This window comes from Panicum hallii, chromosome 3 (genome assembly GCF_002211085.1).
Source record: "Panicum hallii strain FIL2 chromosome 3, PHallii_v3.1, whole genome shotgun sequence".
Classification (NCBI taxonomy): domain Eukaryota; kingdom Viridiplantae; phylum Streptophyta; class Magnoliopsida; order Poales; family Poaceae; genus Panicum; species Panicum hallii.
Genome location: NC_038044.1, coordinates 2,911,334 through 2,938,933, shown reverse-complemented (window position 1 = coordinate 2,938,933; position 27,600 = coordinate 2,911,334). Strand labels below are relative to the sequence as shown.

At 43.9% G+C, this 27,600-nt stretch overlaps 4 protein-coding genes across 6 annotated transcripts; all 4 read right to left on the bottom strand.

Annotated features, from left to right (window-relative positions):
• Positions 1–1,246: 1,246 nt before the first annotated feature.
• On the bottom strand, positions 1,247–3,053 carry LOC112884443. Its single transcript, XM_025949828.1, has 3 exons — positions 2,917–3,053; positions 2,609–2,841; positions 1,247–1,849 (listed from the first exon to the last, which is right to left on the bottom strand). Exons 2-3 carry the CDS (start codon positions 2,825–2,827, stop codon positions 1,247–1,249), a joined length of 822 nt encoding a protein of 273 aa, XP_025805613.1. The 5' UTR covers positions 2,828–2,841; positions 2,917–3,053.
• Positions 3,054–3,104: 51 nt separating this feature from the next.
• On the bottom strand, positions 3,105–8,693 carry LOC112883876 (O-fucosyltransferase 9-like). The gene is made up of 10 exons (XM_025949133.1): positions 8,146–8,693; positions 7,280–7,352; positions 7,055–7,122; positions 5,945–6,033; positions 5,515–5,712; positions 5,207–5,411; positions 4,966–5,133; positions 4,454–4,621; positions 4,058–4,248; positions 3,105–3,600 (listed from the first exon to the last, which is right to left on the bottom strand). Exons 1-10 carry the CDS (start codon positions 8,509–8,511, stop codon positions 3,462–3,464), a joined length of 1,665 nt encoding a protein of 554 aa, XP_025804918.1. The 5' UTR covers positions 8,512–8,693; the 3' UTR covers positions 3,105–3,461.
• A 2,768-nt stretch (positions 8,694–11,461) lies between these two features.
• Positions 11,462–17,558, bottom strand: LOC112884966. 2 transcript variants are annotated; one of them, XM_025950616.1, is made up of 4 exons: positions 14,794–17,558; positions 12,499–12,809; positions 11,979–12,158; positions 11,462–11,897 (listed from the first exon to the last, which is right to left on the bottom strand). In XM_025950616.1, exons 1-4 carry the CDS (start codon positions 17,316–17,318, stop codon positions 11,821–11,823), a joined length of 3,093 nt encoding a protein of 1,030 aa, XP_025806401.1. In that variant the 5' UTR covers positions 17,319–17,558; the 3' UTR covers positions 11,462–11,820. The 2 variants fall into 2 exon arrangements, with proteins under 2 accessions (XP_025806401.1, XP_025806400.1); XM_025950615.1 differs by having other exon boundaries at positions 11,462–12,158.
• Positions 17,559–21,369: 3,811 nt separating this feature from the next.
• On the bottom strand, positions 21,370–27,123 carry LOC112886123 (WD repeat-containing protein 20-like). Of its 2 annotated transcripts, none has more exons than XM_025951911.1 (11): positions 26,719–27,123; positions 25,816–26,130; positions 25,624–25,732; positions 25,416–25,518; positions 25,065–25,152; positions 24,896–24,979; positions 24,071–24,167; positions 23,883–23,970; positions 23,002–23,107; positions 22,825–22,914; positions 21,370–22,256 (listed from the first exon to the last, which is right to left on the bottom strand). In XM_025951911.1, the coding sequence occupies exons 1-11, from the start codon at positions 26,881–26,883 to the stop codon at positions 21,831–21,833; spliced, it is 1,671 nt and encodes a 556-aa protein (XP_025807696.1). In that variant the 5' UTR covers positions 26,884–27,123; the 3' UTR covers positions 21,370–21,830. The 2 variants fall into 2 exon arrangements, with proteins under 2 accessions (XP_025807696.1, XP_025807697.1); XM_025951912.1 differs by having other exon boundaries at positions 26,675–26,790.
• Positions 27,124–27,600: the final 477 nt, after the last annotated feature.

Genomic DNA, 27,600 nt, shown 5'->3' with positions numbered 1-27,600 from the left:
TTATGATGAACAAATCAAGATCCGTAGTTGATATGTTTTGACATTGCAGAATGTTAATGACAGGAGGGCCCACATGTCATAACCCCGTGTTTCCAGGCTGATGGATTTAAAACTTCTAACGCGCGTGTTTAACATTTTTTTTCTTTTTACATTTTCCGTGTTCGAAGTAGATTCTCTATGCATGTATATATGTCTAATTCGATCGTATTCATGCATGGATGCATTTCTCCGTTTGTATTTTACTTTGTATGTGAAAGTTTTCACTTTCTACAGTGCAGCGGCATGTAAGGAGATTGGACAAAATTTGCATTGTTGTGTTAAGCGGGGCAAAAACATCATTCTTCATTAAGTGATGGAAATAGCATGGAAGAGGATGCAAATTTAAAGCATTGGGGCAAACTCGTTTTCCCGCCACCGGCAGTCCGATCAATTCCAGTGCCGGTAGGAACAGAAATTGTATATGGTGGAAGTGATGAAAAGGATAAATAACTAAGATGGCCACGAAATAAGTGGAAGAAGCCCATGTTGAACATGGCGGCGTGACGAAGCCCAACGGAGCGGGTGGAAAAGTATCTTATTCTCTCTCGAAATGTTCATCGCAAACACACAAATGGATGAATAATCCCGGTAAACATTGTAGTGTTTTTTCCCTGTTGCCCATAAAACAGCAATTGAAACTCATAAGCCCACAGTGAAACGGATATAAACAGGACTCAAGGTTTACGTAAGTTTTATCTACACTCGCTTGTAACTACTCTCGCTATCAGTATATCATCGTGCGTATGTCCACATACTTATTTATCACTTTGAGTATGTTCATATACTAATTATAAGATACTTCGAAGGGATGTGTACGAAAAATTTCAAAAGCATCCCTATTTTTTAAATTTATCATGATTATACATTAGTACTAGTATATAAAAATGAGTATCTCCATATACTCCATGTATGGTCACATAATTAAAGTATATACCATCACAGATGGTCTAGTATGATCATATACACCTTGTACGTACTTTTCATTGGGTCAGATACGCTTTACATCATCAGATACATATGTAGAAGTAGCTACAAGCGCGTGTAGAATATATTTTATATATATATATATATGTTATAACACGGTATGCACCTCAAAACAACAACATAATAGCTTAATCCATATGACGGAAGGAACACACTAGTTTACCAGGTCATCACGAGGTCAAATCATGTTAGTATTATGACACAGTACCAATTCCAAAGTAATCTAAGGAAGAAGTGACCATGCGACCAGAATATGCAAGCTCGAGGATCCAATGTGAAAATAACCTTCATTTCTCAGTGATGACTTGGCATAAAAACCAAACTTCTTCTCAACCATGGTGCTACTCTCAGCAGTGTCACCTAGCTGTTCAGCCTTGATCCCAAGGACCAGTTGAGCCTTCTCCTCCACGACGACGACACGGCGCTGCAGTGTAACCTCCCCATCCTTGCCGACAGACACCCCCTGGCCTCGGGTGTCCAGCAGCACCACGTCCTCACCAATGCTCGTGTTGCAGGCAGTGAGGCGTGCACTGAAGTTGCCTGATCCCTTGCTGATGCGGGCCATGATGGTTGCCTCCACGGAACGTTTGAGATGAGCAAACCTGACCTCCACTGTGCTATGCTTGCTTGAAACCACCTCAGTTCTGGTGTAACTGAGACTGCCTTTGTAACAAATGTTATTGTACCCAAAGAAATCCAAGCATAAAATCTTGTCGTCTTCAGATGATGAACTCCCTTTGTACTTCACTTTCAGGTCAATCTCAAAAACAGGCTCATCCCACAGCAGGATGGCACGGCTAGGACCTGTAAGTTCCAAAAGAGAATCCTGCACGCAGTGATGCACAAATTAAAGGCCAGCAAGTTTCAATCGCCTTTAGGAACACAAATCAATGAAGGTGCATCAGCAATAAAAATCAAAGGCCGGATTTCTAAGGTCACGTAGAATGTGAAGATGCACATGTAATTGAATATATATTTACCTGTAGTTACCGGTGAAACTTCACATGATTATTTTCATAAATGTTTTACCAATAAGAATGGCATAGAGACATCGCGAATACATCATGAGTAAATTTTATTTCACCAGTGGTAGTGATGCACATACAAAACCATTTAATAGCATTCTATAAAATACAAGATTAGGGATGAGGAATCTGATATACTAAATTTTACAAAACCTACTGAAATCTTGCATGTCAGGGCTGGCCAACCAACCACTGAAACAAATACTATCAAAACTAAATTTGATATACTACTTCTATAACAATTTTAAAAGCATAACATAGTTTTACGACTTGCAATGACATCTTTACTTTTTTTAGGGCCTGCAGCAACATGCATAAAGTATCCCTGGTGGAAAGGTTCTGATCCTAATTCCCAGTATCACTTGTATAAATATTTCACCTGAATGCTAGCTTTGAGGTTAACGCCATAAAAAATCAGCAGATATTACCAATACTACCAAGCAACAGCAAGAGAAAAACAAACGAGACTTATACCATATACATGCATTGAGATGCTGCTTATAGTAGATGAAATGGGAGATGGAAAAGGTCCAAACTTAAAAGACGGATCATGTTTGCACATGCCTGAGCTGAGAGGTGAGGGTCTGGCAATTATATCTGCCTCGACGGAAGAGGTAGTTGCGCTTATTGTCTAGGGAATCACGAACAGCGACAAAGCCGTGGACATCTAGGGGCCATTGGAAGTCGCCGCTGATCTGAGTCACCTTGACGAAGAAGACCTCCATAGTATCACCAGGTCTAGCATTTGATGGCAGTACCGGTATGTCTGTGTAGCGCATGGGAGGGAACTCGGCTGACAAAAACAAGGGGGGTTATTCGGCTCGGGCATACAATACCTGACCCAAACCTGACATTTGATCAAACCTACCCTATATGAATGGAGGAGACCTCAGTCGTCAACTTGTCTCAAGGGTAGAAAACAGCGGAGTACAGTAGACTCCTGTACGACGAAATACAGGCAACGATTACTCCATCCATTTTATGACCATCTGTCCGGGAGCAGCACCTTCGGAAACAAAACTGGAATTGCCACGAGTCCAGGAACGAGTAAATCCATAGTAATAATACTGTACAAGGAGGTTCTCTTTTCTTTGTAGTTAGCAGTCCTATTTACATTTACATTTACATTTACATTCAAAGGAGTAAGGTTGGTTCTCACTTAGTCACAAGCTTTTCTCCGAAAAGTATGGAATATGTCAACATCCACAGCCAACCCAACTTCCCAACTCTACCTCCTCTACAGGCCGCCCTGGTGCTAATAAGAATCAACGAATTTCCGGTCAATCTTTCTATATGGTGACTACCCTACAGATTACAAATTGTAATAAAAAAAATTGCCTGCCTGCACCAATTTGTGTGGTATATGAATCTCAAAAGGAGGGAAAGACTGATTTATCCGTATCTATGCTAAACCTATCTCAGTCCATCTTGCTGGCACATGCAATCAGGCATCGGGAAGGTGTATATGGAATCGTTAGGTTTCCTGAATGCAACGCTCCTTACGTCACTGTGCTGCAGTATTTCCTGCATGTTCTGCTTAAATCGATCCCATCTGAAATTGCAAAAGCAAAATTAAACAACTCATCCGATCCTAGATGAGATATACCAGAATCAAGAATTCAAGATTGCAGTATCCAGCCTTATATGTAAAGGTCAAATCCGAGGTGCGCTATAATTTGTTGGCTGGATTAATATATTCAGAAAAGTATGTAAAAGCTAGGAAAGGCGTCTGGTGTCAAAAAGTCAGAGATCAATTCAATATAGGCTGGTGGGAATGCATATTGATTAACACCTTTGATTATGTTGAAACCAGAACAGCAGCCAAAATGAACCCCTTTTGGTCAAAACATATTGTTTTAAGCAGTTGGTTTAGTAAAGAATTCTCATCTGGGCAGTGTCCACTTTGAAAACCAAATTGTTGTGATCTGCCAGTTAGTGGCAATCAGTGATGAGCTACAATTAAGGATTAATTGAGTGATCAAAACATATGAGTGCTCCAAACAACTGACCTGATATTGGGATCATCAAAAGATAAAACCAGCTTCCGTTTATCTGGTTTTATTGTCTTTGCATTCCCTCCAAACAGGTAACGCCTGTGCCCCATCAGAAAGTGAGGGAAGTTTCCTCCTTGAGTTGTCACAAACACTTCGCTCTGCACGCAGACAGTGTAATCTAATGCTGCTAGCCTAGATGAGTGTCCCTGCAGAGAATAGGTTAGTGAGTGCGATAATAATCCATCATATAGAATAGCAGTATTCCTAGTCTAACTTCTGTTCTCAGCTGAGAAAGATACTTTCAGACCATCAAATGGTTCCAAAATATGTATGTGGTAAAGGTGAAGAGCAGCATGTATGCATATTCATTCAGTGTTAAAAAGAACTTCGGAGTCCTGGCGCAAGCAATACCTTGAACTGAGCAAGCTCTTCAGGCAAAGCAAGAGAATCCTTTGTAGCTAAAAGGGGGAACATCTGTCGAAGTGGAGTCATGTATTTTTCAGAATGGTATATTTTACCAGAAGCAACGTAGAGGGAGGTGGTATTATCGAATCCCATGCCCCGTAGCATCATACCAACCTGCAAGAATCCATTCAGTGAGGACATCATCTCCAGTAAACCCTTTTTAAATGCTTTTTAAAAGGCAACTTAGTAATAACCTGAAGCTTAACCAACTCAACTGACTTGGTAACTGAATACAGAAAAGCAGGAAAAACGTGATAAACCAAGCCAATAGCAATTTAAAGGATATTTTGAAATACTGACTAGATGATTCAGTGCACAAATGCAACTGTCTCTCCCAACATAAAAATGATGGACTCCCATGAGAATCTACATGCAGCCTAAACAAAGCCTAGATATAGAGAGTGTTTACAGTAGGCAATATACAAAGAGACAAAAAGGAAAACGGAGGTCCTCCTAACCTCTAGAGGAGTAAGAGGACATTTTCCATCCCTTCTGTTTGCCTCTGGATTTATCACTCGACCATGTCGACGAAACTTCCCTCTCCAGCTCCTTTCACGGGCATTGTCCATTTCAGTTTTCTCCTTCAAGCCACCATCATATGTACAGCATGAAAAGGCTACCATATCCTAAAAGTATACACAGTATCAGTAGGATGGAAGAAATACCATAAATTTAAACATGTAAGAGAGAATTAATAACCTCTTCAAAGCGAAGATGCACCGAAACATACTTCCCACCAGTCAAAGAACTCTTTTTCATCAATCGGCCAACCAAATCGTCAGCTAGAGTTCTTATGGATTCAGAAAATCTCAGTGCATGGTAGTTTACCAAACACCTCAAGGCCTGGATGTTTGATGGAACTGACTGGGATAATCTATTTGAGAATGGGGCTATGCGCACAACCCTGCAGAGAACAGACCATAAAATGAAACATGTGCCTTGGCTTTGTCCCAGTTAAATCAAGCTCTCCTTCATTCGAGGTGGAGATGCGGGAATGTTTTCCTTACCCTAACTCCAGCAGTTTTGGAAGCACCTTTTGCACATAGTGCTTTGGTGAAGAGTAGGCTTTAGTTCTCATGTTTGGTATGCTGCTGATATTATGATTGAAGCGCATCAAAACATCCTCAGGAAGTTTCTTCACAACTCTTACATGTTCTCTGAGTGTCTCGATGAAATGATCTTCGTCAAATATATCACCAAATTTGCTGAAAGAAATACACCAGGTCAGACCTATATCCTCGTGAAAATGTTTACCAAGAGGTACAGAAGCAATACCATTGATCATTCTCAAATCAGAATGTTAAAATTTGCAGCTTAATGTTGTGTGTTAACAACCTTTCACTTTAGAAGTATTTTCCAACAAAAATACAGGAAGCCACAGATTAAAAGGGCGTTTTATATGTAAACCAACAGTGAGACAATCAGACAAATAGTTACCTAGAATCACGCCAAACGCTATTCAGATGAAATGTTGGGATCACAAGAGTTGCATTAAGCAAGCTGGCCACAGCAACAGCATCACAGATCTGCATTGCAAAATCTGAGTTAATAGTTATGCAACATAGTGTGAAGATTCCAAGAAATTCAGAAATAAAATATATTAACATTACAGCTAAAGTGTAGGGATCGCAACAGCATTCTAAAGCCATTGTGAGAAGAAATACATTGACACCAGGACATATAATAGCATATATGTGATAACCAAGATAGTACTCCAGACTGGTTCGGCGGGTCCTAGACAGCAGGACCTTTAAATATCTAAAACCACTGGTTTGGCATACTTATGCCAGAAACCTAATTGAACTATCCAACGTCATATATAAAAAAAAAGGAAGGAGGGAGTAACTTTTTTTTATGGAAAAAATGCTAGGATGTTGCCAGTTACCTCATTTTCATGATAAAACTATTTAAGAAAGCAAGCATAGTTGAGTAAAGCATTGTTGGGAGTTAATTAGTTTTCTTGAGATGACAAAGTCAATTTCAATTTGACATTCAATGATGCATATCTACACATGAAGTTTCCAGCAAAGAGAAGATACATCAATAGAGAAGAAGAATTCAAATTGACAATATAATAGTATTAGCTAGCATCTTGTGTAACATGAGCTGTATTTTGTATGTCGGTTACTGTAGCAAGGTCGGTTCACTGTAGCAAACCGACCTCACTGCCTATATAAAGGCATCCTTAGCTCATTTGTAATGTAAGCTAGAAGCTAGCTAAAAAGCTAGAAAGGGATTGCTGTACTAGCTTCAAAATTAGCCTTGAGTGGCATATATGTGTGTATGTGAAAAGTGATAAACAAAGAAATTAGTGACTGCGCCCCTGCTCGTGTTATCCCCTGTGTTTTTTGTGTTCTAGCTGCTGCAAGAACTGCAGTGCTATTTTTATTGCCATCAAGTATGAAACTAACATGACTGTCCCACATTACTCATTGGTGCACCAAAGATGCTTAAGTCACTGGACTTTCATATAAGACAATGGCAATGGTATGTCTACTCAGAACCATGAGCACACATCTGTACAAAAATAATAATCCTGGTACTTACAGAAAGTCGTTGTTGATTCAGACCACCATTTGCTTCGATCATGAGATAGCCATTTGAGGGCGGCAACTCTGCAAAGAACCAAAATGTGATGAGGCTATCAGTGTTGACTTGAAGCTCATCCAGTTTTCTCATGATTATGTGGCCCAAATTCCTGGTATATTATTGATTTATTTCAATTGGGTACATATGATGTATGACATCATAGCAAAGGTTTCAAAATGGAACCTGATCGAGTCAGCCTGCTATTGACACAGGGCATCCATGGCTCCCCAGAATTTTGATATTGTGATGTCATTAACTGCACAATAGCAACAGAAAACTTTTGTACAACATGAAATTGATAAGAGCAAGGGTATCTAAAGATGAGCACAGATTGGATCTGACAAGAATCATTATAAGCAAAGTAGAAAGCAGCAAGCTAATCTACATGTACAGACGTTGCAGGGAACTCCACATTGTCCTTTGCCTACCAATAGCAGTTCATTTTCGGTGCATTCTCAGATTGATTCAACAGTAATTTGAATAACAGAAAACCGATAGAATCCAAAATTGAAGCTCTCACGGGGCACAGGATTGTATGTAAATAGTATTATTTCTTCCCTTGGAAGCATAGGAGGCCTAAGCTACAAACATTATGTTCCGTGTTTAGCAAAGCATACAGCTATGCAACAGCTTGTTAAGCAGAGTACTAGTAAAGAAGAAAATAAGTGACGATGTACTTGTAGTAAAGAAATGCCGCTAGAATCGATCGCTCAAAAGCGAAGGTGAAATAAACAAGGGGGAACCAAGAAGCATACTGTAATTTTTTTCGGCCGTGAAACTCACAGCAAGAACATCACCCGACGAAACAGGAAAAAAATGCGCATCCCCTCCTGTTATCATTCAGAGCAGGAGCACGTAAAGGATGCCGAGATTCGCGGAATATTTCGCCTAATACTTGCAGAAAACCCCAGGAAGAGACGGAGCAAAGAAGCACGCGAGAACCTAAACTTGGCCCCCGATGAAGCCGGCAGGCCCCGATCATTCCCGCAGCGAAGAAGAAACAGGGGGTGGTCGCTAGAAGTAGACACGACGGGGAGCGGCGCGCTCACCATGCTGCGGCGCCAGGAGGCCGAGGAGGCGAGCGAGGAGGCGGACGCGGCGAGCGTGGCGTCGTCGCGCATGGCGGGCCAGAGCCGCTCGAAGACGAGGTGGCTGCGGTAGACGGACCCCGGCTGCGGCGGGGGCTGCGCGTCCGCGTGGCGGCGCCGCCCCCGCTGGAGCGGGGAGGAGGAGCCGGTCACCTCGACGCCCGAGCCCCCGCCGGATAGCCTCCCGGCTAGCAGGAACATGAGCATCCCCGCGGCGTAGGCGAGCGCGAGCAGCAGGACGACCGCGCCGCGCCTCCGCAAGCCGCCGCCGCGGGGGCCCGCGCGGCGCCACGCGGCGGGCTTGCGCATTGAGGCCGCGAGGGACATGGTGGGGGAGGAGACCGACACTCAGCGGCGGCGGCGGAGGTCGCGCGTGGGGATCATGTGATGCGAGCTCGCTCTCAGCTTGGGGGGCAGTTGGATGGAAACGGGCGCAGGAATTGATGGAGGGGAGGAGCAGGGGATGGGCAGGCGAGGGAAGGAGAAGCAGATTGGATGGAAACCGAAAAGGGAAGAAACGCGGGGTGTGGATTGTAAGAAGGAAAAAACGCGGGGTTTAGTGTGTAACCGCCGAATCTGCGTGGCCGAATGGCGGCGGAGATACGTGGCGTCGTGCGATGACCTAGGATTGCCCAATTGTCTGCGCTGTAGCTGCGTTTGGTCTACTTTGGTGCTTCATGGCCCACGAGGTACTCCTAGCCATTCTGAGGTTGTACTGTGGGTGGACATTTTCGTTTGTGTATGTTCTATGGGTGCGTTCGTTTCACCCCTCTAAAATTCGAAACATCTAAACTTTAAAAGTTCGGCACCGAACAGCCCTCTAATCCGGCCTCTAATAACACTGCGATTCTTTAGAGGGACCGAACCCTCTAAAATTTTTAGAGGCCTCTAATGTAAAACGAACACACCATATGACTATTTGCCGATACTAATAGAAATATGAATAGTGACTAGTAGATTTAACGAAAAATCTTAGAAAAATCTCAAGGTAGAAAAATAGGTGAGTAAGACTTGAACTAGTCTACTCGTGTCAAATTCTAGTTGCGCTTGGTAACTTAGCAAGTGATTGTTATTATATTGATATTACATCTTTTGCTATTGTATAGCCAAATCTTTATATATCATGTTCAAGTCAGCGAAGCCATAGAGATATGTAACCAGATGCACTGTGCATAGATAGTAGATACAAATGAGCACTCTTTTTCACATGCTATATAACAAAATTTAGACTCGTACACTTCCTAGAGTCGTCAAAGAAAGTGAGAGTCCTGGTCTATAAATTGCGAATAATATTTTGTATGTATCCTACGCTTTGATAGCTTTGATAGCATGTTGTATTCGTGTTCATTGGTTGTCCACAACTTGTAACCCAAGTAATCTGAAAAATCATAGCATCTACTTTCCATTGAATCGGCAAATGTACCAAAAATATCCCAGTGTAGCAACCACTCCAATAGGACATACGCCAAGAAGCTTGAACGAACACATGCTTGCACCTAGAGATATCTGGCACAGGGAATCCAAGGATTTGACGGAGCTCCCCATGACTATGAAGAATATAATTGCACTAGCATCCTTTGGAATCGGGTGATGCCAAGTTTCAACGGTCCTTGGATGGGGCGTGGACATGTGGTGGCAGGCTCTGGACCTCTGGTGCTTAGCGCGCAAACCGTCAAAATCAAAACCAAGCTAGTACTCCTCTAAGTGGAGCCGGCACTAGCCACTACCACTAGGAGGTGGTAGTGTGTATGACTCTACTAGTCCAGTCTTCCTGTCAAACCAGCGGTGAACTGGTGATTAGAGATTAGATCACTGCGAGGTAGGAGTACCAATACCTGAGGCCTCCTCCAGAGGAAATAATCATCTACAAGCTCGTGCATTTAACAGATAGCATAAGAGTTATGTTTCCAACAGTTAAGAGCTAGATATTACCTTATACATCCACGTATCAACCTCACAGATTTAAGGATGTGTGTACGACACTATCTCTTGAATAAGAAATAGCTCTTCCTTCTCTTTCTTCTACACTCGTAAAAAGCTGATGCGGCATTGCTACGAGCTAGCTCACTCATCACCTTAACTTATCACCGTTTTAGAGAAGGCCTCATGGTAGTTCGCAGCTCACACCTTCACCTGCGACGTCTCGTGCCGGTTAAGAAAGACAGCTCATCTGCACATGGATTGGAATTCTAGTGTTTCTCTGATTTCTTGTTTCAAATCCTTTTTTTCGTTTGGATACTAATTTGCTTTGGAGTTTTCTTTTGGATAATTTGCTTTGGAGTCTTGGAGAGGTCTCACTCTCACAGACAGAGAGACATGCCTCGAGTTCCCAAAGGAAACGAGGGTGCTGTGTGCATTTATGCGGCGACCTAAATCACTGTGCCTCGTCCTCTCGGGTGAGGTGCCGACCGTTGGCTGGACAAGCCAAGCGGCCGAGCCCTTTGTCCGTGACAGGGCCAGGGCCACTAGTCAGTCAGCCAAAGCCAGGCCGCTGCTGGCTGGCCTTCTGCGCAAAAGCCGAGAGGCCAGAGCCCCACAGTGTCAGTCAGCCTTTTGCATGTACCACCTCGTGCCACGGACTCTCTGCTCATCGCCTCCGTGGTCGCCTCGCTCAGCTGCTCACGCAAAGCGGCCGGTTACTCTGGGGTGCAGCCACACAGGAGTAGTATCGTGTTAGGTCAAGTAGGATCGGGGAAAAGCTTAGCACACGGTAGCTTGGGGCTTAATCACCAGCTGAAGCACAAAACACTTGACCATGCTGTCTCTGCCTGCAAACATGCTGATGTCACTGTCAGCATGTGACACCCACACCCCTACACGAGATTTATTTTGTTTCATTTCTGTACGAGATTCAAGACCTTCCAGGACAACAAACCGATTTTCAAGACCTAACAGAAAAGATCCCCAACAACGGCACAAGAAGATTATGCTACGGTTAGATTTGTCACCGAGGATTAAGCAAAGTGAGGATCACGGGCCGGCCCGAGTAGGCCTGCCTGCAAGGCCCGCTGCACAAGCCCATAGCAAAGGCCCGCAGGCCGCAGCCACCCGCGAGACACAGATGTTTTCCCGCCACCGCCGCGGCGCCGGGAGCCTTGCTGGTCCCCCGGTGGGGTCCACTTTGCAAGCAAACCATTTCGTCTTTTTTTCGAATTTGAATTCATGGACGCTTTCAGATCTGTAGCAGAGAGGAATCCCCCGGCGAGAACGACCACCAAAAAACTTTCCAGCGTAGTATCTCTTGAACTAAGCAACTTTAATTTAGGAGGCAAAGAGAAGATCAACGACAAAAGAAAAGGGCTTGCATAACATAATACAAACATCCAGTCGATACAATGTATCATACTCCCATCGATTCTTCGCCGAGGCAGTTCTGCTTTTTGCCATTAAGGACCCGAATCCTTTCGTTGTGCCACGGGACACCCCCACAAAGTTTGTTTTCCCGACATGAAGGGTCCCAGTGGCAAAAAACCAAAATGCAACTGGGATTCCATCACTTAGTGGCAGAAGCAGAATTCGTGCGCTCCTAACGTTACAGCCACTCGGACAAGCAGCCGTAGGATTGGGCGAAATGGAGGACCACCCACCTGAGCAGTTCAGATCCTAGTAAAATCCTAGTGAGCCTAATAACCTAATCTAGTTTAGCGTGGCATCCGCATTGGCCTCGACTTCCTTCTTGCTCCTGATCTTGCATCTCCTCTTTGCTTCCTCATCTAGGTAAACCAGGTCTTCAACCACCGCAATATGCGCATACAGCAGCTCTTCAAGGTTGTCAACAAGAGCAGCCTTCTTACCTTTGCCATCTCGCATCTGCTGGAATTCTTCCTTGCCGTGGTTCCTGCTGGAGAAATGATTGTGGATTCTCTTGGCTTCCTGAAACCCAGATATTGTTGGCTGGAACTTTACCAGGAAGACACTCTGATTAGCAGGTCTTCCATGGCTAACCTTCAACTTCTCACGTGGTACCCCGATATCTGGATAAACAAGAAAAACATAAACTATTGAAGTCAAGGAACACCAGCAGAAATAACACAAGGTTGCTCTTCACGACTAAAGATTATCCTCTCAGAAAGCTGTATGATTACAAAAGCATTCATTTTGCTCTGAAAATACTACCAGAATTGTAAAGGAACAAACGCCTATGCCTACATTAGCCCGATGTATCAGTCAATCTCATAATAATAACATCTTAAGGAAACATTACAAAAGATATCATGACCACATATTTAGCCATAATCCTAAGGTACCCATACAGATAAACACAATGTTAACGAGCGCACAGGTAGGTTCTTTTGAGGCTCAGTGAAAACTAACCTGCCAGGACACCTTCAATTTCTCCCATGGACACAATCTTTGCTTCAGTATCCTTTGCCTTGTTCACAATTGAGCTGTTATGTATCACAACCACTGGAGGCCACAGCATGAGATCTCCCCTCATGGCATTCACTTCCTCGGATGGAATCGAGTGATGGGCTTTAGATGTGTCAGGAGCAACAAGCCAATTCCACCCCATCAAAACACAGAGTGCTTTGTGAAACCCTAAGTGTCTTGTCTTCAACCCCTCTTTACATGTATTGTAAGCATGTGACAGCAAGGCATCAATATCTGGAAACTTCCTTGCAACACTGTTGTAGGAAGTAAACAAAAAGCAAAATAAACCAGAGCATTTCTTCAGGTTAGAGATTCGACATAAATGTTCAGTCAATCTAACTATGCAGATAAAAGAAATCATGTTTTGACAATCCTCCTGGACACATCATGATCAATGGTAGAACTGAAACAATTCACAAGGGTATAGTCAACAAAATTACCAACCAAAATCAAGTGGAAGAAAAAGGGGTAACAGCAATTTAAATTGTCAGAAGAGTTTGTAAACAAGTTTACTGCAAAACAAATGCTTATGTAATCCAGAAACATCCTAGAAATGCTTCAGACTATAACCAAACCAAATCTCTACTGCACTATCTCAAAGAACACTACTGCTGCTTCAAGCAAAAACAAAATTGGCCATCTCCTGAAGATTAAATTTGATGTAAATTTTAAAGAAAGAAAAGATAAGCTACTTCTGGTTTGGGCAAGAATAATCAAATTTAGGCATACTTAGTAATCAATTACTTAATCGTTTAATCCTAGCAGGTCATGGTAATTACTGATAAAAGGATGGTTTTAAATAGATATAGCTATAGCCCTGTGATATATACATCTATAGGTAGTGTAGCATATTTTGGCACCTCACCACTATTCCATTACAAAGTACAAACACTATTTAAAACCTTAGACTTGAAAGAGATACAGTAATCTAAATGGAGCTGATAGGTACTATACTAGTATTGTTATAATAGTAAAACTAAATGACATTTCATGCATTTCAAATGCAAAAGTAGAATTCATGATCAACTTACCAGGGCAGAAAGATCAAAAGGTCAGAAAATAATTATATAAATACCATAACCCCTACTTAAAGTTTAAAGAAAACCATTGATTTAAACTACTGCAAGAAACATATCAGGCATGCCTTACAGCCTGCATAGCCCAGGCTGCTGGTATGTGCCTCGAAGTCCAGACCTATATATGTGCCAGCCTCAGACAAGCTTACACGCGTCGATGGTTTTCAATTGTGCTAGTGAAATTCTAATTTACCCGTAAGCTAGATACGATGTAAAGAAGTAAGCATACTTAAGGGCTCCATAAAGAAGCTATCAATGAAGGTTATTACTTCAAAGTCCAAACACATTGCCAAAGTTGCCCATGTATTCTCCAAACTTAAACATGACAATGTTCTCCAAATTTGCACATGTTGACTGCCATGTGTCCGGTCCAGGTTATCCTTGGAGAAACAGCATTTTGGCCATGTGTGCACCTGACCTCACAGGATGCAATCTTGTTGATACCAAAATATTAGCAACAAGAAGTTCTGAAAACACTACTAGCTCCAACATGCCAAGTTGCCGACAATATTCTGAAACTATCGTCTCATCAACAGAACAATGCTGTACTTTTACTTTTTCCAGCCATATTGTCCAAATACATCAGCAAGACTGCAATGCATAACTCCATATAAGCTGCAACACCATTGAATCTCACCTTACAGAATGTCAATTCACATCATAGACCTATGTTGGAGTGCTCAAACCATTGGGCACAAATGTTTAATGTCTGAATCCTTAAACAGCGCCAACATGCTTTGGGGATGTGGGTGAACTGAACCAATAAGTTGCCATAGTCCATACATCCCAATGATGGGTCTTGGTCCCTCAAAAATCTCATCATGCACACTCAATTCTGCTAACCCAATTCATCCTAGTGATAGCAATACATAATAACATGCCCTAAGTAGACCATATAGGTTGCTTTAGCTAGAAGGGGGCTCTAAAGCTAAAGAAGAGACTCTCCCAGTTTCCTAGAGTAAATTAATATAAATATGTTAACCTAAACTATAGTGTCAATAAAGCTTATGGTGGCATGTTTCCACGTGACTACACGAGATATCGTTTTTTCCATGGATTTCTCTATTTCAGTCACCAAATCAGTAAGTAGGCAACTTCTAACAAAATTATAGGAGGAACTGTTTAGCTCGTAGAGTGTTAGTGTAGGCAAAGAAAGACAAACCTGCAACAGACACAGCAAGACAAAGATCCTTTTGTAGCCTCGCGGTATTTCTTCTGCGTGGCTGGGCTCTCATTTAACATCTTTGCATAGTTAAGGAAGGCTTGATGAACCTGCTTCCTGAATTCCTCTGAACCTTCTGGTGGATCTTTCTGCACAGGAAGATCCTCATAGTCTGGAGCATCTTCATGCTTCACTTCAGAAGCATCAGGATTGTCTTCTGAAAACTTAGAGATTTTATTTGGCTTAATAAATTCATTTTTCTCTGATGGATATCCACCATGAAATTGATGAGGCGCAGTTTTCAGTCTCTTTTTTGCACTCTTAGACAATCCTCCTCTTCCTCTTCCTCTTCCTCTTCCATGCATAGAAGTTCCCCAGAATTGTGAGTGGGAATTGGGTCTGGATAGCCTTTGAGACATAGGTATGTGTTTTGAACGCCCGTAAGTCAAGATGTCAGAATGAGGATGGCCCTGATCCATATCAGTCCATTCCCCATTGTTTTCATGTGGCAAAGCAAGCCTTGAGAAAACACCGCGGTTAGTTGGCATATCATATCTTCCATCATATTCATCATCATCAACCATGTCATATATTGACACTCCAGGTGAGGGTAGGTCATATGCATCCATATCATCATCATAGGGCTCATATTCTGCAAACCCATCAGCTTGATACACATCATGGTATGGATATGCAGGACTTCTGTATCTTTTCCTAGAAGCCATAGGTGAAACTTCTTGGTCACTTAAGTTCTCAAATGAAGCAGACTCATGATGACGAGCTGGTCGCCTCACAATTCCAATGGGCTCAGATTCAGGGGAACGGGAGTGGCGATCATTACCACCCCTTGCTGTTGGGTACTGTACGGAAGCATCACCGTCATAAGAATGCTGATTTAAGTGCTTTGTGTCTTGATGCATGGCTTCAAAGCTACTCTCAAACTCTTCAATCCTATGGGGTAGCCTCAGATGGTGGTTAATCCTTTCATCCCTGATGCCTCTCAAAGATGCTGCAGCTGATATGTGCCTTGAATTCAGTGAGGCACTCACACGTAAGTTCTCCGGTGCAGCATATGCATCATTTATGAGATTCCTTCTGGCATATTCATCATGTGCATTATACTCGATGGATGCAGCTCTTGGTGCACGCTTAGGGTGTGAATGCCTTGCAATATCCAGTAATGCTTCATCACCATGAGCACTGCCATGCTCTAATGGACTTCCTGATAACCTATGAGGATGTCCACTCCCATGCCCTAGTGAGTCATGAGATGACCTGCCAAGGCCATCCATGATGTATCCATTGCCTGGCTCATAGTCAGGTTCAGTGTGCATCCTGTATGCATGGTCCTTAGCAAGCAAAGCTGAGGAAGAATCGCCAAGAACCTTCAACTGTGTTGATGGCAGCAGGTCAGGCTCCAGCATAGCCCTACTAGAGTAAAGCATCTCTGTCTCTCTAACCCTCCCAGCAGGCACATTCCCAGCAGAATAAAACCTTTCAGTTCCTCCACCTTTCTCAGCAACTAAATCCCTACCGCCAGAATAATGTCTCTCCATATCTCTACTCCTCTCAATGTAAGTGTCATGAGAATGCTTATGGTACTTAAAATTGCCATCCTCGTCCAGCAGGTGGGTGCTTCCAGCACCATAATCAGCACTGGCCTTCATGGCAGATCCCCCTGTCAAGAATCCAGTCTCCAGTGGCACAGAGGGATAAAGAGGTGGTGGAGACAACACAGCCCTTGGTGGTGGTAACTTCCGGAGCGGGGGCGACCTGCGGTCTTGGGAGTACATCGTGGTAGTCCTTCCCAGTTCATTTGCACTAATTCTGAGCGTCACACCGTCCCCAAACAACTCGCTCTCCTTGCCAATGCTCTGGGGAGCATGGCCTCCCCCAAGGTAGTCGTCCTTGAGAAGGCCACGGTCGCCAGAGCCACCAAAGTAGTCGCTTTCCTTCTTCCCGGCACGTTGGGATGGCCGCCCCAGGTCGGAAGGATGGTCGGGCAGCATGTATGCCGGCGGTGTCTCGTAGCCATGATCATTGCCGCGGCCAGGGCGGTCGTAGCGGTCCCGCTCCTCGCGGTACGCCCCCCTTCTGTAGTCCCTAGCCACGGGGGGCGAGTATTCCCTGCGCCCGCGGGGCGAGTGACGGTCGCCGCCGTATTCCCTGTTGGTTCCTCGGCCGGGCGGGTCGCGGAGATCCTCATATTCCATGCGCCCGCGGCGGGGGGACGCGTGGCGGTCGCCGTAGCCAGTGCGCTCGCGCCGGGGCGGGCTGCGGTCGCCGCTGCCATAGCCGATGCGGCCGCCGCGGGGCTGGTCGCTGTCGTCGCCCACGCCCCTCGGGCGGCGCGGGCGGCGGTCCGGGGACGGGGACGGGGTGCGGCGGGGACGATGGTCGGGGCGCCTGTCCCGGTAGTCGCGGGAGGCGCCGCCGCCGGGGCGCGTGTCCCTGCGGCCGTAGCCGCCTCCACCTCGGCCTACTCTTCCTCCTCCTCTAACTCCACCTCCGCCACCACGTCGCATGGCACCGGCCGCCAGCTAGGTTCGGCTACCGCCGGAGCTTAGGGAGTCGCTACCGTGGTGATAGGTTGCAGGGTGGGAGGATCGAGACGGGATTCAGATCCAGCGCCCCGTACTCGGAATTTCAGATGCGGCGGGGTGGCAGCGACGGTGATCGTCGCCGTCGTGTAATGGTGATGGAATCGGAGGCGAATGGCGGCGGCGTTGGGGACTTATGGGCGGCGACGTCGGGGAAGTGGGTGGGGATCGCGGTGGGCTCGTGTGCGGCTGTGGGTGGCAATTTTATTCTGCTGATGTGGTTGTGGGCCTGCGCGGTTTTAGTTGGGCCTGTGGAGCCCAAGTCCAAAAGACCACACGAAAGTTGATCAATGGCAAAGGAAAGGAACGGTTCAAAAAATCTCTACTATACTGCTACTACTGCTACAACAACAACAACATAATCTTCGTCAAGCAAATTAGGGTAGGCTAGAGATAAAAAAAAGATCACGGTTCAGCACGTTGATAGCTACTCTCCAAATGCTCATATCCAAAGCTACATCTTTAGAGATATTCTCCAAATGCTCCTATCCAAAGCTACATCTTTAAAGATATTCCATTTCTTAAGGTCTCTCTTAACCGACTCGTCCCGTCCCAAGTTAGTTTAGGTCTACATCTACCCCTCTTTATATTATCACCTGCTTTAAAACCCCACTACGCACCGGCACCTCAGGAGGCCTCTGTTGGACATGTCCAAACCATCTCAACCGATGTTGGGTAAGTTTCTCCTCAATTGGTGCCACCCAACCCTATCCTGAATAATTTCGTTCCGTACTCTATCCCTTCTTGTGTGCCCGCAAAACCACCGCAACATCTGCATCTCTGCTACACTCGGTTGCTGGACATGTTGCCTTTTTTAGGCCAACATTCACCACCGTATAACATCGTCAGGCGAATCGCTATCTTATATAACTTACCTTTTAGCTTTTATGGCACCCTCCTGTTACAGAGGACGCTAGAAGTTTGATGTCATTTCAACCAGCCAGCAGATATTCTATGCCTAACATCTTCATCAATGTCGCCAGAATCGGTCCTAAATACTGAAAAGTATCCTTCTGGGGCACTACTTGCCCATCGAGGCTAACGTCTCCATCCTCATGCCTAGTCGCGCTGAAATCTCACATCATGTACTCGGCCATGGTCTTACTAAATCTGAACCCTTTCGACTATAACATGCGTCTTCATAGCTCTAACTTCCTATTAACCCCTGCCCTACTCTCGTCAACTAGCACCACATCATCAGCGAAAGGTATACACCAAGGGATATCACCTTGTATGTCCCTTGTGACCTCATCCAACATCAAAGTAAATAAATAAGGGCTCAATACTGACCTCTGATGTAGGCCTATGTTAATACGAAAGTCAGTGGTGTCACCATCACATGTCCAGACAAACGTCATCGCATCCTTGTACATATCTTTGACGAGGGTAATGTACTTAGTTGGGACTTTGTGCTTCTCCAAGGCCCACTGCATGATATTTCTCGGTACTTTATCATACGCCTTCTCGAGGTTAATGAAGACCATATGCAAGTCCTTCTTCTGCTCCTTATATCTCTCCATCAATTATCGTATTAAGAAAATCGCCTCCATGGTCGACCTTCCAGGCATGAACCCAAACTGATTTTGGGTCACACTTGTCACTCTTCTTAAGCGATGCTCGATAACCCTCTTCCAGAGTTTCATTGCATGGCTCATCAGCTTAATCCCACGGTAATTAGTACAACTTTGAACATCTGCCTTGTTTTTGAAGATTGGTACTAATACAGTTCTCCTCCATTCTTCAGGCATCTTCTCCTCCATTTTTCAGGCATCTTGTTTGACTGAAAAATAAGGTTAAGAAGCTTAGTTAACCATACTATTACTCTGGCACCTAGGCATCTCCACATCTCAATGGGGATACCATCAGGACCTATCGCTTTATCTCCCTTCATCCTCGTCAAAGCCTCCCCGATCTCTGCCTCCTGAATTCTCCTCACAAAGCGTACGTTGGTATCATCAAAAGAGTCATCTAACTACTCAAGGGTAGGGCCCTCCCCATTAAACAACTTTTCAAAGTACTCTCGCCATCTGTTATTAATCTCCTCTCCCATCCTTGATGCATTTAATTTGGTTGATGTCTCTGTCTTCCACTCGCGGATCCTAGCTATCCTACAAATGTCATTCTCCCCTTCTTTCGTGCCTAGCCGCTGATACATGTCATCATACGCCTTACCCTTTGCTACACTCACAGCTTGCTTTGCAACCCTCTTCGCTAATTTATAGCCCTCGATGTTGGCTGCACTCTTGTTAACGTGGAGGCGCTTGAAACACTCCTTCTTTTCCTTAATAGCCCTTTGCACCTCGTCATTCCACCACCAGGTGTCTTTCCCTTCTTGTTTGCCTCCCCTGCTCACGCCAAACACCTCTGAGGCTACCTTCCGAACACATGTTGCCATCTTAAGCCACATGTCGTCTGCATCTTTTTCTTCTTCCTATGGCCCTTCACCTAGCATCCTCTCCTTAAACGTTTGTGCCGCTTCCCCTCTAAGCAATCACGTCTATCCTCCCTCCTAGCAAGGATAAAGTCAATTTGGCTCGAGGGTTGTCCACTATGAAAGGTCATAAGATGGAATTCTCTCTTGCTAAAAAGATATTCGTTGCCAACAAGTCATAGGCCAATGTGAAGTTCAAAATATCCTCCCCCTCTTGACTCCTGCTACCATACCCGAAACCCACATGCACTCGCTCGAACCCTACATTAGTCACACCCACATGGCCGTTGAGATCTCCTCCTATAAAAAATTTCTCTCTGATAGGCACGGTACTAACCATGCTATCTAGATCTTTCTAGAACTACCTCTAGGTGCTCTCACTAAGGCCTACCTGAGGGGTATAGGCACCAGTCGCACATTCACATTCAGGGCCGAATCTCCAACTACCATCCGGACCAGGATAATCCGGTCACCTCGCCTTCTAACCTCTACGACTCCATCCTTAAAGGCTCCTATCGATCAAGATACCTACACCATTCCTCCCCGGTGTTGCCCCCGTGTACCAAAGCTTGAAGCTATTATCCTCAATCTCCTTCGCCTTCTAGCCCTTCCATTTAGTCTTCTGGACGCATAGAATATTTACACGCCTCCTAATTACTGCATCAACTAGCTCTCGCAACTTACCCATCAGGGACCCTACGTTCCAGCTACCTATACGAATCCTAGTTGGCTCGGCTAACTTCCTTACCCTTTGCACCCATCGAGGGAAGTACGAAGACCCTTGCTCATTTTCACTACACCCGGACGTAGATGTAGCGCGCCACTAAGGCTGCAACGACCCGACCCTTGCTCACTTTTCATCGTACCCAGGTCACAATACAACGTGCCGTTGGGGGGATGGCGACCCGGCCCTTGCCCATTTAACACCGCACCCGGGTTCCGATGTAGCGAGTCGCTAAGAGGTTACACCCCAACAAGTTTCTTATGGATTTCATATCCATTAGAGTGACTATAAAAAGAAAAAAATAAAGGATAAAGTCTTGGATATGCTTTCCTTTTTGAAGATTCGTAATTTTTGCATATACTTCACTTGGCATGCAACGATTGACTGGAATTCAGGTATCCGACCACCAAAAGGCACGCTTAAGAGTTAGAGAAAATATGCATCCTAATTGAACTGACATTTGATATCTTAAAAAACAGTAGTGGCATCCGATGATCAACAGTAACACAGAGATCAGGCAGTTGAGAAATTCGGATTTAAGCCGACAATAAACACAGAGTTTAATGTCCTAGGGCAGGTGCAATATCATCATCTACGTTCCAGGATTCGAGCTTCAAATGTGTGCAAATTCCTTCTTAAAGGCACCAAGGCAGTCATCAAAATTTCTTCCGCACAGAAAGCCCACATGTATATTCCAGAATGGGTATAACTATAATCCACTATGATCACAAGATTAGATAAATCATCAATATCATTCAGAAATATCCTACGAGTCTCGATGATGGTTTCCACTATAATTGAAGAAAGGAGAAAAAGAATAGTAATACACGAAGAGAGACCGAAGTATTCTTTAAACAATAATGGTTCATACTTCATAATTTACAGGTCTCCTAGAAAGTGATAAACCTTAGGAAGGATACCACCAAACCACCAGCTAAAATGGATACGTGGCCATCCCATCATCTTTTGGTGGCTACTGAATTATATGGAACACACACAATAAATTTATACAATTTTATCATTAAGTATATGTATCTGTACAAGAGCATATTCCATTATTCTTTTGCGCGCCACACAACTGGCAACACTGGCATTTCTGTAAGCCCGGGAACATCTATAAACAAATGCTTTCCTCCACCCGCGGCCTTCTTTTGAGAACTTCTCCCCCACAAACACGGTGCTGCTAAGAAACATGACCACCGATGACCAGGGTAAGCAGAGGAAAACACCCACAATGAACATCCTGTCGAAAAATGCCCACAAGGAACATCCTGCAGGTTCGTCATGTGACAAGAACAGACGATGGTTTCTTGAAGCTGGAGCCTGCTTTATTGGAAGATGTGATCACCCTATCCTTTGGAACAGGGCTGCCTAGAATGAATTCAGAAGAATTTGATTGCTGGTTGTTTTCACTCTGGTCTGGTCTGGCCCAGATTTTGATGAGGCCCTCACGACAGATGGTGAGGATTGATTCATTAGTGAACACCAGACCAGAGAGGGGATCAGCGTGTACTCGGTGGGCAACAAGGGGCGAGAGCTTTGGGACATCTCGCATTCTTGGAGAAGGCTGGAGAACACCTGTTGGAGGGCAAGCATTCTCCCAATGCGCAGGACTCCCACCGCTAAATGTCGGGGAGGCACTTGAAGGATGACGTAGTGGGACAACAATCTCATCAAGCGCCAGGTCCCACAGAAGCAGTTGGGTGTCCTACAAGTATGTCACAATGGAAATTTACTCTTGTCACAATGGAAATTTACTCCAGGAATAAATCATGCCGTAAGCAAAATGTCAATTGGCTATATTTAAGCATGTGATAGTATGCTCAAGAAATGATATCAAACCAAAAAGGTTCTAGCCAAATCAACTTCATGTTCCAAACAAGAATATAACAAGGAAAATGCCCCCAATACTTAAGTTTACTTACATACACAGAAAACATTTCAAAAAGCCGTGAAAAAATAAGACTCTCAGAACTGAATTTTTTTTTTAACTCCTATGCTCTAGAAAAATAAAACTAATTGATCAAACCAACGCACAGTGGACTGCACAAATCTGCCCAGTCTCATTAATATAAGGTCTGAAAAGGTCCGGCAAGGGAAGATAATGGAAAGAAAGGTCTTGCAATTTCAGGTGTCAGCTATTATTTTTTTTAAAAAAATCCAGTATCTAAGCCTTCTGTAGAGCTTGTCACAATTATCACATGATCACAATACACAACATTTGTGCTGTAATATTTAGTCAAACTAAAGCTCCCAGCTATATAAACTTGGCATACCTGACCAACAGAACCAAAGCGATAGACATTTTCTCCATTTCCATCAGAACTTGGTGGGGACCAATATGAATCAAAAGCAACTCCACTAACCTGCCACCAGAATAAAAATAGCCCCATCCTCAATGAACAAGTTTGACAGGGGACATTGAGAAAAATTATTGCAGGAGAAACCATTACCCAGGAATTATGTCCTTCACCCCATGCAACGATCTTTCTGTCATCCATGCTCCATACCTGCACAAGATCATCTTCACCACCTGTTAATAGATATTTTCCATCTGAGCTGTAGACACACAGTACATAAGATTAGGTCAGAGGTTGAAATGTTATTTATTGTGACAAACCCATATAATAGTGCGAAACAATTTGCAGATAAAAAATCAGTGATCAGAAATAATCAACAGAATGAAGCAAGATGCAACTTCACTGAAACTAGATTATTTAACCATGATACTGAGCAAAAGATAATTTTAAGAAATAAAACTATGCTACAAAAGTATTGTTATGATTCACAGTGTATTACTTATGTAATTAGACCATACATGAAGTAAGGTGGACATCCGGAACTATATAGTTCAGATCATATAAAAAGACACATATTCCAACAAGCATGAAGGATCTATAGCTGATGGAAGTCAATCAACAATTATTAGATGTTCCAGTAGCAACATATTTCAAGCTGTGAGAATTGAGGTTGAGCAACAGCACTCAGCAAATTTAGTTGCCAAGCGGAACAGGTATGACTGGCAAGTGGCAAGTACCACAAAACATCAAATAAGCAGATAGAAGATTAAAAAAAACTTTTAAGGACACAATAACAGCACTTCTTTATACTACTCAATAGATATGCTTTTTGAGACTATAAGCAATAGAGTTCAAGAAGACTTCGTCAGAAAGAGCTACAACTAGATTCATTGAAATGTTTAAAATAGCCAATAAGAACTCAAGAAGCCAATGATGTAGATGCATGATGATAGAAGTGAAATAACAAGGCAAATGCATGAGGGTAAGGGTATAGATGTCAAACAATTCTAACTGCACAAGTCATTCACACTTACCTCCAAGTGCAACACAGCAGTGCACCATAATAACTTCTTCCACCAAATATTAGTTGTTCCTTTGAAAAATCAAAAACTCTCAAATAACCTGCACATTGTTCATCAATGATAGATTAAGCAGAAAGATAGATGGACCCTATGATGAGATAAAAGAAAAAAATTTAAGATGCCTAAGGCAAAGCAAGTACCATCTCTCCCAACAGTCGCCAAGTATGCGCCATCTGGTGAAAAGGAAATTGCATTGATCGAACCTTGACAGATATGCCATCTAGCAACTGGGTTGCTCTGTAATGTTTATTCATGACATAAATCCCAGTTAATTATGGTGCCACATTTCAAGGCCAATAATGTTTTATACCTTGATCAGAACTCTTGTCAAATGTCAGGCAGGAGTATTTCTAAGATACTTTAACAATAAATTCATAGAACCCTACACTAAAGTTGTTGTAGCAAAATAGATTCTACATCTAGTGATCAAAACCAATAACAGTGCATAGGTGGAGGCAGTACAAATACATAGTGCTTGAGACATACAGCATTCTACCAAAAATGATGCTGAATGCTAGAAGCAAACTCTGAAATGCATGTGATCAATTAAGTAAAAAACTAACGCTTAAAGGATAGTTTTTATATTTTAGTTCGGAAACTTAGGCATTGGTAGTCTGCCCTGGAATGTTTTAGATGCAGTGCTCTCATATACTTGAGATTTGTGCCGTTGTGTGCAATTTTGAATGACAGGAAAATTCTATGGTAGTTATCACCGTTTAGCAGCTAACATTGCTATTTCCATGATTCATGAATGAAGAATAAGAGTGTCCATTGTTAAGGAAGATTTAAAGTTAGAACGCTGTTACACTGTCGAAGTTAGAATAGTTGAAGAGTTGAACAGTCTGCAAATTCATGCCAACAGAGCCAAAAGGAGCAACCTTTTACTATATTAACTGATGCTAAAACATCTTGCTTCACCAAAGTAATGCACTTTAGGAAAGCAGCCATGGATGAACTAAAAATACCTTACTCGACTTTGCATGTACAACCATAAACTGGGATTGATCCTTCACAGCTGGAAATGTACAGTCTGTGTTCCCATCCTTGTTCTGAATACAAGAAGATAGAATGTCAATTCAAATCAACCAAAACAAAGTCTTAACAAATATTATCCGATAACTAGCAGCTGCTCACTTTATCATAAACATACAAATTTCCATCAGAATGGCTAACGACGAAAATGCCTTCACGCTCTGGCACCCATGCAACAGATGTGCACCGACTGCAAAACATTTATTTCCAAATGTTAATTAGAGAACTAGTAAGTTAAATAAATAGAGCAAGATAGGCATCTACAAGGACTATAACCACAGAATGTTCTGCATATATTGCATTAATATCAAACTTTAGATAGCTAAATCACGGGATAGTAATGTAATCAAATATGAAATCTAAATAGTTATGAACAATGTCGATATACATAAATTCAAAAGATCATATGTATCATCTATAGCATTCGAATTAATAGTCAATATTCAAACATACCTGCCATTGGAGGAGCCGTCTTTATCACCCTTATTATAATGTTGAGCTGCCACAGGCTTTCTTCCAGGATCTTGTAACTGTTGCCTCAGCGACATTGAATAGACTGCACGATAGTCCACAAAAGAAAAGAAAATGAAATAGAGGCCTCATATTTATGCACAGTCCAGCTTGAAGCATAACGGGGTTTCAGGTAATCAATTCCACTAACCATCCCCTGATCCCATCCCAATGATCAGGTCATGCCCCTCTTTGGCCTCTGGGTCGAATGCATGGCACAGTGGGTTTGAGTTGCTGAAATGGATGGACTTTATTGGATCCTAGTGCAAGTAACCAGCTGATCAGAAAATAGCAAGACACCAAAACCTGTTTGTAGCTTGCATCCAGTAAAAAGACTGAATACCTTCTCCTGTGAATTGAGATCACTAATGAATAGTGTATCAGCAGCATTGAAGACAATGTATGTACCCTTGCCATCATAATTTGTCACCCCTTGTGATCCACCAAGGTTCGTAGATGTACCGAGGCCTCCTCCTAAACGGCTGCTTCCAGCAACAGCCCGGTTTGCACCGTTGCCCCCACCAAAGCTAAGTGCCTTGCTACCGTTCCCACTGCCCAGCAACCTTGCTGCCGCAGATCGCATCCCACTGCTGGAGCTTGGTGTTGATGGCTGAGAGCCCTGGCTAGCAGGCTTCTCCTTGAGGTATGCCACTGTCAACTGTGACAATCAAAACCAATCATCATTTGTTTTCAGAACAACAAAAATAATTATCAATACAGAAGCTCATTGAAATGAAGTCAGTCCTGAATTTATCAATTTCTTAATAAATAAGCTATCGCCGCTGTCAGCTGTGACAATGGAAACCAATGGCCACCATAAACCATGCTACTGATCAGAAACACAAGCAGAAGCCCTAAATATATATGAAAATTTGAGAAATAAACCAACAAAAGTTATCAATAGTTCAATACTGCTTCTTCACTACAATAAAGCCTCAAGTCATACTAAAACCAAACAGAAGCACAACTTTACCCATGAAGCTTAACAGCTAAAACTAAATTGCCTAATAAGCAAGTTAACGGCAGCGCTAATTCTACTCCTACTGTGGAGCACCCAGCACAGATGCCAAAGGACACGAAATCTACTTCAACTTTGCTTTAAACCAATCCCGAACCCAACCAAAATCGGGTTAGCAGTAAAACCAAAACAAAAAATCATCTCACTGCACCAACTTGATTTCCCCACGCCACCAGGCACCCACCTAGATCCCCTAGCAGCAGAAGGCACCGGCGTCGGCCACCGTACCTGCGAGACGGTCTTGCCGCCGTGGCTGTAGTGCAGGACGGCGGAGTGCGTCTTCTCGTACTGCAGCTTGTACCTCCCCTCGGGGGTCTTGAAGTAGGTCTTGAGCCCCGCCGCGGCGCCGCCTCCGGCGCCGCCGCCCGGCCCCACCCCGGGCGCCCCCGCCATGCCAGGCGCCACCGCTGCCCGCGCCTACTCGTCCCCCGGATCAATTCCCGGACCGCAACCCTACCGCCGGCTCACCGCTGGTCCGTAGGAACTCGCGCTGGTAGGGCGTCCCGGAGGCGCAGCTGGATCCGGGCGGCGCGACGAGGAGACGGGGACGAAGAGCGGTGGCCGGGTCGATTTGGGGAGGAGAAGCCGAGACGAAGAAATGGCTGGGTGGAATTTGGAGGCGGAACAAACAGTCTAAAAAACAAATGCGGCCGCGTTATTATTTTTTTCCGCTAGACTAGAACGGCAACAGCGAAATGGAAGGGCCCCACTCGTCAGCTGCTAACCGCCTGCGGCGCGAAGGCTTCCGTGACGTCACTACTCATCCTGGTCTGGTCGCGCCACTCCGGGCACGCCCGCGGCGCCGCCAAGAGATTTTCGTGGTGATCTCAATTCTCGGCGTATAAATAAATAAAACGGAACGGAGGCATCCGTTTGTAAATAAAGATGTGAGGTTTAGGGTTAGCTAACCGGAGTATAGGCTTGCTGTCTGATATGGTCTTGGTAATTAGAGATTATTTGTCGATTCAGTAATTGACACAACATTTGCTTTGACAGGAAATGCCACTATTTAACTTTAGCATCTGGTTTCACGTATGCTAAAATAAATCCAGAAAAAAGGAGCCGCGACTCTAATAATGTGGTCCGTTAGACAACCTGGGCTGGGTCAGG